The 12,510-nt window shown below is 40.7% G+C and overlaps 1 protein-coding gene across 3 annotated transcripts in view; it reads right to left on the reverse strand.

The window, feature by feature from the left end:
• The window catches only part of NUP93 (nucleoporin 93), a 108,399-nt gene that overhangs the window by 13,983 nt on the left and 81,906 nt on the right, over window positions 1-12,510 (reverse strand). For all 3 annotated transcript variants that reach the window (XM_072827014.1, XM_072827015.1, XM_072827016.1), the window contains 4 exons: window positions 8,017-8,091; window positions 5,923-6,012; window positions 4,226-4,365; window positions 230-362 (listed from right to left, as the gene is read on the reverse strand). In XM_072827014.1, coding sequence (XP_072683115.1) covers window positions 230-362; window positions 4,226-4,365; window positions 5,923-6,012; window positions 8,017-8,091 — 438 coding nt within the window. The remainder of the gene's footprint in view (window positions 1-229; window positions 363-4,225; window positions 4,366-5,922; window positions 6,013-8,016; window positions 8,092-12,510) is intronic.

Raw genomic sequence — 12,510 nt, forward strand, 5'->3', positions numbered from 1 at the left:
TCAAGAACCCAATGACATCCTCCCCCGGACCTTCCCCGACTCTGAGCTGAGCAGCAACCACCAGCTCAATACTAGCCCTTTGAGGTCCCCCACTCTCTCCCTAGCCCCACACTCTGATCTCTTTTCCATATAGCAGTTTGCAGACATTCCCTCATTTTAACTGCAAATGCCCATCTGAGAGAGACTGCTGCAGGCGTGTAACTCATCACACAGAGAAAGATGCCAGTACCTGAAGCCCAGGCAAGGGAGCTGGAAGTTTGATGTTCAAGAAACTTCGAACCAACTGGTAAGTCCCAGGCACCCCACCTAGCTGGGCCTGATGCAAGTTTCCAAAGACAGTCACAAGGGTGTAATTCTTGTAACTGGAAAAATTGAAAAGGAAAAAAAAAGGTTGAAAACACATACACATATCTATATCCACATCCATATCATTAGACTGTGAACTCCATAGGGCAGAGCCTAGACTTCCAACTTCACATGGAAGAGGAAACCGTGCATGCTTATTCAAACAAACTACATCATTTATTCAGTGGGGAGCACACCATTATAAAGATTTCTCATTGCTATGGATACACAAAAGAATCCCTAGAGGGACATAATTGTGGACTTCCACTGTATTAAGGCCTAATGTACAGACTGCTTCAGCTCACAGCTGAGTGCTTTGGTGGATTCTTTTTAAACTTTTTATTTTGAAAAATTTCAGACCTACAGAAAATTAAAATAGCCCAATGAATGGTCTTATACTCTTTACCTAGGTTCATCAGTTGTGAACATTTGTGTACATGTTTTTTCTCTAAGTAGATATGTATACACACATACACATATACATCCACTTTTTTCCTGAACCATTTGAAATCCGCAAAACAAAAACAAAAAAACACAACCAAAAACATCCTTCTGCAAAAATACAGAAATACCTCATCTATCTATAAAGACTGCACTATGCGTGTCCAAAGAACTAGGACATTTTCCTATCCAACCTCAACACCATTATGATACCAAGAAACTGAACATTAATATATTGTTATTATCTAAAATATAACCCACGTTCCAATTTCCCAATGTCCTTTATAGCTTATGTGTCTGCCTTCACTTTCAGGATCCAAGCAAGGAAATAAATGCATGGCACTTAGCTATCATGCCACTTTTAGTCCCTTTAATCCAGAGTAATTCTACCACCATTTTTCACAACACTGACCTTTTAGAAAGAATCCATGCTAGCTGTCTAATAGCATGTCCCACAAGCTGGACAGTTTCCTCGTGATCTGATTTATGTTCAACTTTTTTGCCAAGTATCCCACACAGCTGATGCTGGTACTACCCATGGAGCCCCACCACAAGGCAGGTAATATTTGGATGATCACCTTGTTAAAAGTGTTGTTCACCAGATTTCACTACTGTAAAAGTACTTTTCCCTTTGAAACTGGTAAGTACCCTGTGGGCTAATACTTGGAAGTCATGTGGATATCCTGTTCATTAATAATCTTCTCAATTTGTTTCCATTGGTGCCCTTGCTGAACCAATTATCAAAACTGATGGCTGCCAATGATTTTCTATCATTCCCTCTTCACTTATTTGCTAGTATGCTTCTTAAAACTCTGCAAAAAATCCTTAAAATTCTGTAGTGTTTTTAAAGTATTTCCATAGTAAGATGAAATGGTTCTAGTTAAAGATATCCAAACATGGGGTTAATATAATAACTTTCTAAATATGTTTCTTATCCAAAGCAAAACAGGATGACTCAAAAAAGTCAGGTGCCCCATATGCACAAAGATAGTCGACACCAGATTAAATAAAATAACAGAATGAGAGAGTGTGAGAGAGAAAGAAACATCTAAAAGTCAATTACAAAAAAATAGACTCAATGGAATGTTACATAAATGATACTGACAAAGAATTTAAAAAGCAAACTACAAAAACCACGTACTGTACACATTTGGATCATAACTGTAAAAAACAAAAAAATATTCATATATCAAAAACAGGGGAAAAGGAAATTGAAAAGGTACAGGAGCCTCTGGATGTGGTACAGGAGACCTCTTCCCTTTTTGTCAGGTCTTTTGGCATTTCCCCCACATTTCTATAATGAGCATGTAGTATTTTTGTAGTGAAAAATAAACAAAATTCAATTAACAAATATAGTAAGTCCCCCATCAGTGAGAGTATTTAAAAGCAGAGGTTGGAAAAGAGATTAGAGAACTGAGTCCCATAGCAGCCAGGACAAACATGCCCACTACAGTCTCTTTCAGCTTGAATTAAGACAACTCGTGTGCTCAGGCCTAAATTGAAGAAGCAGCTGGAATCCCTTCAGGACTTAAAAAATATGTATCCTGTTTTGAATCTGAAATGTAGCAGGGAACAGATCAACCAACCCTGTATTTTCAGCTTTATATGCAAAAAGCATTTACGTCTCTGTTTACTCTACTATGTTGTCTATGGATCTGCATCGGCAAAAATACTTTAAGAGTGAGTACAATTGGGGTGTTGGGTGACTCAGTCAGTTAAGCATCTGACTCTTGGTTTTGGCTTAGGTCATGATCTCAGGGTTGTGGGATCAAGCTCTGCATCAGGCTCCACACTCTGCACTGAGTGTGAAGCCTGCTTGGGACTCTCTCTCCTTCTCCCTCTGACCCCATTCCCCCGCCAACAATCTCTTCTTAAAAAAAAAAAAGAAAAAAGAAAAAAGGTGAGTATAATTATCCTGAAATAATCCCTTCATCAAAAGATGACAATTCTTAAAAAGCATGCCACCAGGGAGTGACACCACTAGAATGAAAGGACAATAAAGTTACAATAAATATGGACAGGAAACTCCCAAGTAGCTCTAAGTGCTGCCAAAGGAATTAAGGGGGAAAATTTTTTTTAAGACAAATAAATAAGTGAAATGAAAAGAATAATAAAAGACATGGAATGGCTTACCAGATATAAAACTAAGGAATGCTTAGTACCACTGGTGAAGTCAAGCACCAATGTTAAAGAGTAGGTTTACTAAAGAAAAAACAGTCATGAGCAGTCATACTTAAAGGTTTTTATATATTGTAAAAAAATTTTGACTCTTTTGCTGCGTGTAGCAATACTACAATATACGTTAGGATCTTTATGGCTGCAGATCAATATACCCAAAACTTAACATTACAAAAATTTAGCAAAAGTCTAATAAAATATTTTATGAACTTTTTTGTGCCTATGCAAAAAAAGAATAAAGACAAAAAAAATTTGGAGTTCTAGATTTTTCTTAACCAGGGAATGTAGGCTAGTGAGATTATGTCTGATGGTGTTCATCTCATGTATAATGATTGTATAATTATTACAGTATTCAGTATAAAAGTACCTATTCTCTGAGGTACAGAGTCTAAATTACCTCAGTTAATTCACAAGGAAATCTTATGAATTTTCTAACTTTCTAACACAGTATTATTATGTTGATAAAGGGCAACCACACTACATGGGCACTAGCAGCCACATGGGCTCATTGGAAAGAGGTGTAATTGAACAAGTGTATTCAACTCTGCTTTCTCTTTTCCACCTAGCAGACGGGAGCCCAGCACCCTGCCTCTGAAATAAAGAGTCTGTTGAACATTTGGGACAACTCCTGCTGGCAAATTCAGAGCTAGAAGGAATGTCTACAGGGAGGAATGAATGGCACAGGTCCTACCAACGAAGGGGACAATAGTTAGGACACAAGGGCACAACAACCCCCTCAGTGACCGAACTCCAGTTAGGGAGGAGGTGGCAAAGCCTCCCAGCACCAACTACAGGCATCAGCAGCTGGGAAGGATCCAGACACATAGGGATTAATGGAATAGAGCCAGAAGGAAAATAAAGGGTCAAGGACTCTTCCTAAGGCTTGAAAATGGTAATATTGCCAGATGTAAAGATTAAAATGCTGAAAGAAGACAAAGCCTAAGGACTCATGCCTAAACCTCACTAGGAAACCGGATCGTGACCTAAGGCAATGGCCTAATAATTATGATGTCTCCATACTAAGGGACAGAGAGAGGAGAAAGAGAAAATGAAAAGTCTAACAGTGCTCCCACTTGCCATGATTTTTTATTGTTGCAGAAACAGTCCTAGTAAAGAAATGTTTCTGAAAACAGGATGGGATCTCTCAGCCTTACTCAACCCTGTACTATGGAGCACTTAGACACAGAACTACTGAACACTTGAGAAACAGCTGACTTCTAGGGATTCTGAAGCCAGCCCCACTGTGCCAGGGCTGCCTTACCTCTGCTCGAGGTATGCCAAGGCCTGCCTGACAAACTCCATGCGCACTTCCACGCTGCTGCGGCTCTTCAGGGCATCAGTCGCTGGTACCAACAACACATCTGTCATTTGTTTTACCATGGTCCACATGTCAGAGATGTTCTGCACATAAATGAGACTGTGCGTGACAATGCTGCAGGGCTAGAGAAATGGTCTGGCTCTTCGTAGCTCTGATCTCAAAGGCAGAGAAGGTAAGGTAGAGGAAGAAGTTTAATGTCTTCTGTCTAAGGCCTTCAGGCTTAAGCTCAGTACAGAAGATGCACCTCTGCCCTGCCAGTTGCTGATGAGCACCCTCCTGCCCCAAGCTGGTTTTCAGATCAATTACTGTTCCAGGTCTGACATAACCACCCACATAATTAAGACCACAGAATAGTAAAAGAAACACTGAATCTCAGTGGGTTATCCCTTATGAGAAAGTGAATACATTTATAATTGTCCAAAGCTCTAGGAGTTTAAACTCAAGTAGCTGCATTTCAATCCTTACAAGGTCATGTGAGTTTCTTAAGGCTTAAAATAAAGAGTTTAACCTAAATAATAAAGGTTTTGTCCTCCCAAAGATTCTCCAAGGGCCACTGCTCTTACCCCATTTTGTGAGTGTCGCAACCTCCCATTTTCCTTCCCACTCATTCCCTTTAAAAGACGCCTCCATGACAGCCTCCCAGGAAAAGAACAGGCATTCTCTCCTTCGTGTTACCACCACACAGATGGGACTCACTCTCCCCAGAATCCTTCTAGCTGTAAATCTCCCCCTTAAAAATGGATCCCCTGAACACTTTGCAATATTCTAAAGTTAAGAATCCTTGGGAGATAGCACTGATTGGAGAAAAGCAGGTTTACTTTTTCCAAAGGAAGAGAGAAAATCCTGTTCTCACCGTCTCCCTCAGAAATTAAAACTGTAGAAAATCCCCAAATGTGACTCTTTCTAAGTGGTGAGATGGTAGGTGGATTCTTAACTTTCTTCTTTGGATTCACTTGCATTGCCTTATATTTCACTATTTTTTAAAAAAAGCTGGATGCATCTTTAAGGACTAAAATCATCATCATCACCATCTGTATATGAGTATTTGCTTCCATCCTGCTCTGTTTTTTCCATTCCTCCTGGTCATTTACCAATCCACGCATCCACTTTCTTTCCCCTAGGGGGAGAAAACTGGCCATGGGTAAGAACTGAGGAATAGGATTAAGAAATAAAAATGAGGAGTCACAGAGGAAGGGGACCAGCAGCATACAAAGAATGCTTCTATAGATCACACCTGAGTCAAGTTCAAGGGGCTCCCTGATGTGAAAACATCACCTTTATAATTCAGCTCTTGTAAAAGAGTCCATTAGTCTATCTAAGGAGGAAAACTGGTGAGGGAAGGGTTGAGGCCTGACAGGACTTCAAAGCAATACAGCTCAAGGAGACCTCCTGTGACCATTAATTGATCCTGGCTGGGCCTTCTGAAGATGCATTAAAAATACATGTATGTGGCATCACCATAAAAAAAAAACAAAAAACAAAAAACAAAAAACCTCAATGTTATTTAAAATAAAACTCTGAAGTACAGTAACATTTTATTCCACAGGGCAGGGTGTCTCTTGAGCACATTTCTGCCCAGTCAGCAAGCTGCTAATCCCATCTGATGGCACATTTCTCCTTGGGTTAGCTCCGAGCACTACCTTATCATCCAGCTCCGCAACCGAAGCACAGAGTTCGACGAGGTTAGGCTGCAGGTGCCCATTTACAATCTTCTCATTATAGATATAAATCTGAAAAGAAAAGCAAAATAAGTGGCACAATTTTTTTCTCCTCTTCTTTTTAAAACCTCTTGACGACGTTCTGAAGCCAGCTTCTTCTGCTCAATGGTCAGCAGCAGCTTCAGCCAACATTTCCTTCTTCAGTGTGGCTGAGCCATCCATCCTGCCTAGAGGGCAAAGCTTCTGGCCAGCTTCCCAGATGTGCCTTTGAAATTTGGGTGGCAGTATCAATACACCAAAGATAACTGCTGCCCCATCTTCCTAACACCTGAAGAATAGAAAGAGAGTGGCCCTGGTAGAGGAGGGCCACAGGCATTTCTGCACCTCTCTGCCCAGCATACCCTCCGTCCCAGCAAGCAAGGACCAAAGGGAAAGATGGGACAATGGGAAGATTTCCGCTGCTGCTTCCTAAGAACCAGAGGCAGAATCTGGTAATCCTCCTGGCAAAAGGGCTGAATGGCCCCAAGCCACAGCTGGTGAACTGAGTAAGGAGTGTCAGGCTACAGCCCTCCACATGGGTTAGAAGAGCCATTGCTGCATTGTCTGGAGTATCCATTTCTCCAGGAAAGAATCCCTGCTCCTTAGGAAAATTTTAAGGAAAGGGAACTATGTGATGTTTTAAGTTATGGAAAAATCACTTATTACTTTGATTTTTATTTTAAAATAGCTAAAGTAAATGATTTATTTAAAATAGCTAAAGTAATGGTAAGTTTTGTCTTACCAAAACACTGAACAAGGTAGTAAGGTTAGACAAATTTGGACCCTGCTGAACCTTACTTCCCTCTACTTTATATATCTATCACATAGCCTCCAGGGACGTTACAAAGATGAAATAAAATGGTCTTAAAACTACAAGCTGGTGTTTATTCACTAATGTGCATTTCTTATGGGCCTTCCCTTTGCAAAGTATTTTACTTTGTACAACACAGGACATAAAGATTCTCTCTCCACTGCAGGGGACAGCCCTGTAAACAGATATATGACATAGTGTCCGAATCTAGAAACTAAATTAGTTTCATGGAGTCTTAATTTCACAGATACAGAAGAGACAGTTTCTTTATTCACAAGCTTGTCGTTGCATTAGGCCTGAACTCTGGTGGTGGCTGCGGCAATGGGAGGAGTCAGCCACATAACGAAGGTGAAATGTAAAGGATGGAGATGTAATGGGGAGAGAGAAATCTAAAACTTGGAGGAGAAAATAAATGAAGGCCACTAGTAAAACACAAGGGAGTTGAAAGGAGACTTAAAAAAAAAAAGGCACTTAGAAAATTTTTCTCAACAAGGGGTACAAGAGGGACAGAAGCCCACAACCCTCAATTCTAGAAACAAGACTTTTCCCCTCTTGATATTATTTTGTGCGGAAAAGCAGCAAATTATAATAAAACACACAAGCAGCCAGAACTGTTTTACTCCAAAAGTCAATTCCATGTTTGTATTGTCCCCTCAGGGCAGTTGCAGTCCAACAGCCCCTGTGCTCACCACAGAGTATCTCAATTCATCTCCGTGCTACTGCATACCCATGACATGTAACCAGAACCACAACCCCCAAAATATCATTAGCTTCTCCAGGACAGTATCAGAGAGTGGTAAGTACATTATGCTTACCAAGGCAGAAAAACATTTAGAAAATTTCTATCAACAACAAGAGGTGAAAAAAGATTTCCGATAACACCAACAGCCTACCAAGTAATTCAGTTAATAGAGAACTCCATTTGCTAAGCAGTGCAATTACTCGAGGCTTTACTGTACACGGGCTACTGCCAAATGGAAAATGAAATGTCTTGGTCAGTGTAAAGGGGAGATTTTCATTTCCCTAAGTCAAATATGAGTCATTCTATTACCCAATTTGATGGAATTCTCCGGTGACCTACGTGGTAAAATATTAACCAGTCCTCTCAATGAAAATCCAGCTTGTTTTCAAGGTCTGACTTTCACATGAAGTCTTGGTTCTCTTTTACTCCTCAGGGCACTCACATAGATTTTCCTGGGTTCAATCCTCTCTGAGAGCATGCTCACCTGCCGGGCGTAGGCCATCTCAATGCTATCCAGTGAACTTCGACCTGGGAGTCCCACATCACTGATATAACTTGGCTGTAGGTAAACAAACATGTAGAATTATGATTAAGAACAGCATTTAGTCATGTAAAGAAAAAAAAATTCTACAAACATATACTTGTCTTTTAAAAAGCTATGAGAAGTCGCTTTCTTACTAAGATTTTCTCAAAACGATGAATTTAGGGGTTTCATTAGAACAAAACTCTCTTCTCATGAATACACAAGAATGGAGCAGGCATGAGATCCAACTCAAAAATAATGGGAGGCTAGACAGGCTATAAGGATATCTCAATGACTATTCCTAGAAATGCACATCTTTCCAATATTCGGATCAATCTCAAGCCCCATCTCCACCCCATTCTCTCCCTCCCTATCTTCACACCAGTAAAGCTGTTAGTTATGGGCTTCCTATTTCCATCAGTCATATCAGAGAGCTGAGGGATCGGAGCGTAAAGGGTTACAATTCAAACATTTCCAATGCAAAGCCCACACTAAGAGAACAGCTGCAGATTAACTTTCTCTATCTGAAGATATGAAGCTTGTCTAAGTTGGGCAACCACTGATTCATTGAGCAAACGTATGCTAAGTGCCTGCTACATGCATAGCTGTGTGCAGGTCTATCCCCACAGGGCTGACAACAGGGCAGTCCATAAATCCTGTCTCCAAAGAGTTTACCATCTATGGGGAGAGTGCGACACAAACATATGAAAAAGTTTATTAGACTTTTTTTAAAGAAAGACTAAAGTTAATCTTTAGTTAAGCTTCAATCCCTACTATAAACAAATATGGGTCAAGATTAGGTATGTCTTATTAGATGTAGTCTTAAGTTTGTACTACATAAGTTAATACTGTACTAAAGGAAATTCTTTAAGTTTCTGCATTGAAAAAAATGCAATGTTGTATTCTCTAAAACAAACAAAAAGGAGTTTAAAGCAGGCAGGTTTTCTGGTGAACCAACAAGAAGACAGAAGCAAAACTTCCTGGCACCACCAAAGCTGGCAAAAGGAATATTTGTGTGCACAAGCCCTGAGAGTAGGTAGACAGGAGTGGGGCAGGAGGCAGAAAGGTGAGATGAAGTCCTCAAATTCTAAAAAATGAATGCTGAGCTGTCAGGACACCTGGGTTCCAGAAGGGCCACTCCACTCCCTGTCTTTGGGATCTAGGGCAGGGCACATTCTCTTAGAGCCTCAGGTTCCCATCAGTTGAATGAAGGTGTTCTAGACAACCTCAGAAGGTCCTCCTCAGCTCTTATTTTTGAAATCACTGCTCTTAAAAGCTTTAAACAGTTTACTGAGCTTGACAGATGTTGCTAGCTGGCTAACCAATGACCATTTCAAATCGCTACTTCTTACCTCCAATCCCTGCCACCTTTCAGTCCAACATATGGAGTTAAAGATACCTAACGGTGTGTTGATAAATGTTTAACAACGGGCTTGCGGAAGGGACCTGATGTGTAGCATTTGCTGGTTTCTGTGATGTAAAGACTCCCACCATGGCAGATTTCAAACTATCCCAAGGAGAATCAGCTAGACTGCAAACTTCCTAAAAATTTAACAATAGGCCTTTATGAGCTGACCTCTTCGTGATACTGAATATACCCTTCTGCAGCTTCCAGTGCAGGTGGGAGTAGTGGTAAACTCTGGTTCTAGCCTATGAGATGAAGTACAAGTCTGGAGTACATTTTGGGGACAGCTTCTGCCCTTCCTATAAAGAGAAAATGAAGAGCCTGGCATGGCCTTTCAAGCCCCCTCGACTCCCCCCAATATAAACAGGATGCACAGAGCTACAGCAGCCATCCTGTGAGCCTGAAGCAGGTGATGCACTAAGGATGGTAGTGTACCAGGACAGAGAGGCACTGGGTCGCTGATGGCACCACAGAATCACTGAATGAAGGCCCACACTCTCCATACTCACAGACTTCTTGTTAGGTGAGAAAAATGTATCCTTACTCAAGCCGCTGAAACTGGTATTCTGTTACTAGCAGCTGAAAATATTCCTATCTAAAATACCGATTAGCGAAAACCATCAGGTTATAATAACAGCTATACTTATTGAGCACTACTATATGCCAAGCACTGTCTTAATTCCTACAACCCTATAAGATAATGTACTTTGACACTCAATTTTATAAATGAAAACACCAGAGCACACAAGAGAACAGCTTGCCCAAGGTCACTCCAATAGGAGGCAGTGGGGCTATGCTTTAAGTGCACAGTCTGGCTCCACAATGTCTGTCCGGGAGCCCAGGGCAACTTTCCAGAGACAGCCAGCCATCAAAGAACAAGACAGTAGTGGTTAGAAATCCTGGCTCCACTACTCACTAGCCATGTGATCTTGACTGCATATAGTGCTTCTTGCGAGCCTCGGTTTCTTTAGCTGTAAAACAGGAGTGGTAATGGTATCTACCCCGGGTCTATGACCACTATTAAGCAAGGAGAAAAACAGCATCTACATCACAGCATTGTTGTGAGAAATAAGTAGACAGAACTCAGCAAAGGGGCCAATAGTTGGCCAAAAAACACTAGCTATTAACACTATGTAAACAAAAAATAAACCACCATAATTAACAGAGGAATAAACCCTATTACTGAATGACAATGGACGGATACAGACACTACAGAAACATAACCTAAAATATTTTAATTTGTGCTGGCTAGAACCTCTCATCTCATTTTTCTACAACAAACACAGAACTCCCCAGTAGCTCATTCTCTCCTTCTGGACTAATTCTGAGTGTTCCCAGTAACAGAGTTCTATTAGACAGCCAGCACCCTTCTGGAACAGAACTAACCATATGAAAGTTGATGATCCAAAAGTCTTTTTTAAAAAATAGAGCACTAAATCTACTTAACTCCAGTAGCCTACCTAAGGGGAATGGGTAAGAGGGTAAAAAGGGGAACATAACACTAAAAACATGTCTGCAAGGACACAGTTGTTTCAGCTACATATACGTAAACAGCCTTGAGAAACATTTTCCAGTACTAAAACCTAATTTTTAAAATAACCCATTTATAAAGTAGTTGGTTTTCAGTCTCCAAATTTCCATTTAAATTAATTTTGCCTAATGTTGTTTTCAAAGTTACCTTTCCTTCATTTGCCCTTGGCCAAGTCTCCATCACACCACACATAAAGTCAATTATCCCAGCAAAAGGATGTGTACATGCACATTCCTGAGGAGAGGAGCCAGTAAACATTCACTAGAATTTCAAACCCGGGGGCTGCCTGAGGGTTGGGAAAGCAGCTGCCAATATGTTGTGTGGGAACAACATTTCAGATCCCTTGGACATTTGGGTCTCTCTATATTGGGACCTGATGGCACAATTGGAATGACAGGGGCAGGGAATCAGAGACCAGAAAGGCAGAGAAGATGGGAGGGCAGGGCCAGAGAGGGCAGCAAGGGGCTCACCCGAAGTCTGGAGACATGGTAAGTGAAGAAACAGCAGCCTCTGGGAGCACAGATATGAGAAGAGTCTTCTCAGAGTAGACAGTATTTCCAAAACAGTAAGAAACATTCCAGACCAGGTATGAGGTGATGGAGGGTGGCAGCAGAGAATCACAAGCTTTGTTAAACAACTACTTTTATACAAAGAATATCCAGATATAAATAAAACTCTTCTCCCAAGGAGGACACATTCTGGTTAGGAAGAAAAGAATGTAACTAGCATTCTTAGCAAAATAAGTATGGAGTAAAAAATATATATACATTTTAGAAAGAAGAGTTTTAAATTTCCAAGTATAATATTTGGTTTATAGTATATAAGCAAAATAGAACCAAAGTCCAACTGGGGACCAGAAGATCCAGGTTCTTTTTTTTTTTTTTTTTTTAAGATTTTATTTATTTATTCATGAGAGACAGAGAGAGAGGCAGAGACACAGGCAGAGGGAGAAGAAGGCTCCTCACAGGGAACTCGATGTGGGCCTGGATCTCGCAACCCCAGGATCATGCCCTGAACCAAAGACAGCGCTCAGTCGCTGAGCCACCCATCCCAAGACCCAGGTTCTAAATGCAACCCAAATGTGTGACCTTCAGTAATGACACCTAACTTCTCTGGAGCCTCATTCTTCATAGACATATTGGCAGTGGGAAGGAATTCTTGGGCCATTTAGACAATGAAACCTATAGAGCCACTAAAAAAATGGCAGATACCTACACATACTAACCTACAGAAGGCTCCAAAATAAGTTTAAAAAAATCAAAACATAATGCTAAGTTGTAGAATCTAATATATAAAATGGCATCACTTATGGAATAAATTGGTAGTGATCAGATGAACTTCTATATAGAAAAGCACATGAATACGGACAGGGAACTGGCAGGCCAGCATGTGTGCCACTGTCAGAGGTAATTGGGTGGGAGGAGGAGAAGAGAGGCAAAATTTTCGAAAGTGCATCTACGTACCTCTACTATCAAATACTGTGCAAGAAGGTGCTCATGTATAATACATCATGACATAA

This window comes from Canis lupus, chromosome 5 (genome assembly GCF_048164855.1).
Source record: "Canis lupus baileyi chromosome 5, mCanLup2.hap1, whole genome shotgun sequence".
NCBI classification, from domain to species: Eukaryota; Metazoa; Chordata; class Mammalia; order Carnivora; family Canidae; genus Canis; species Canis lupus.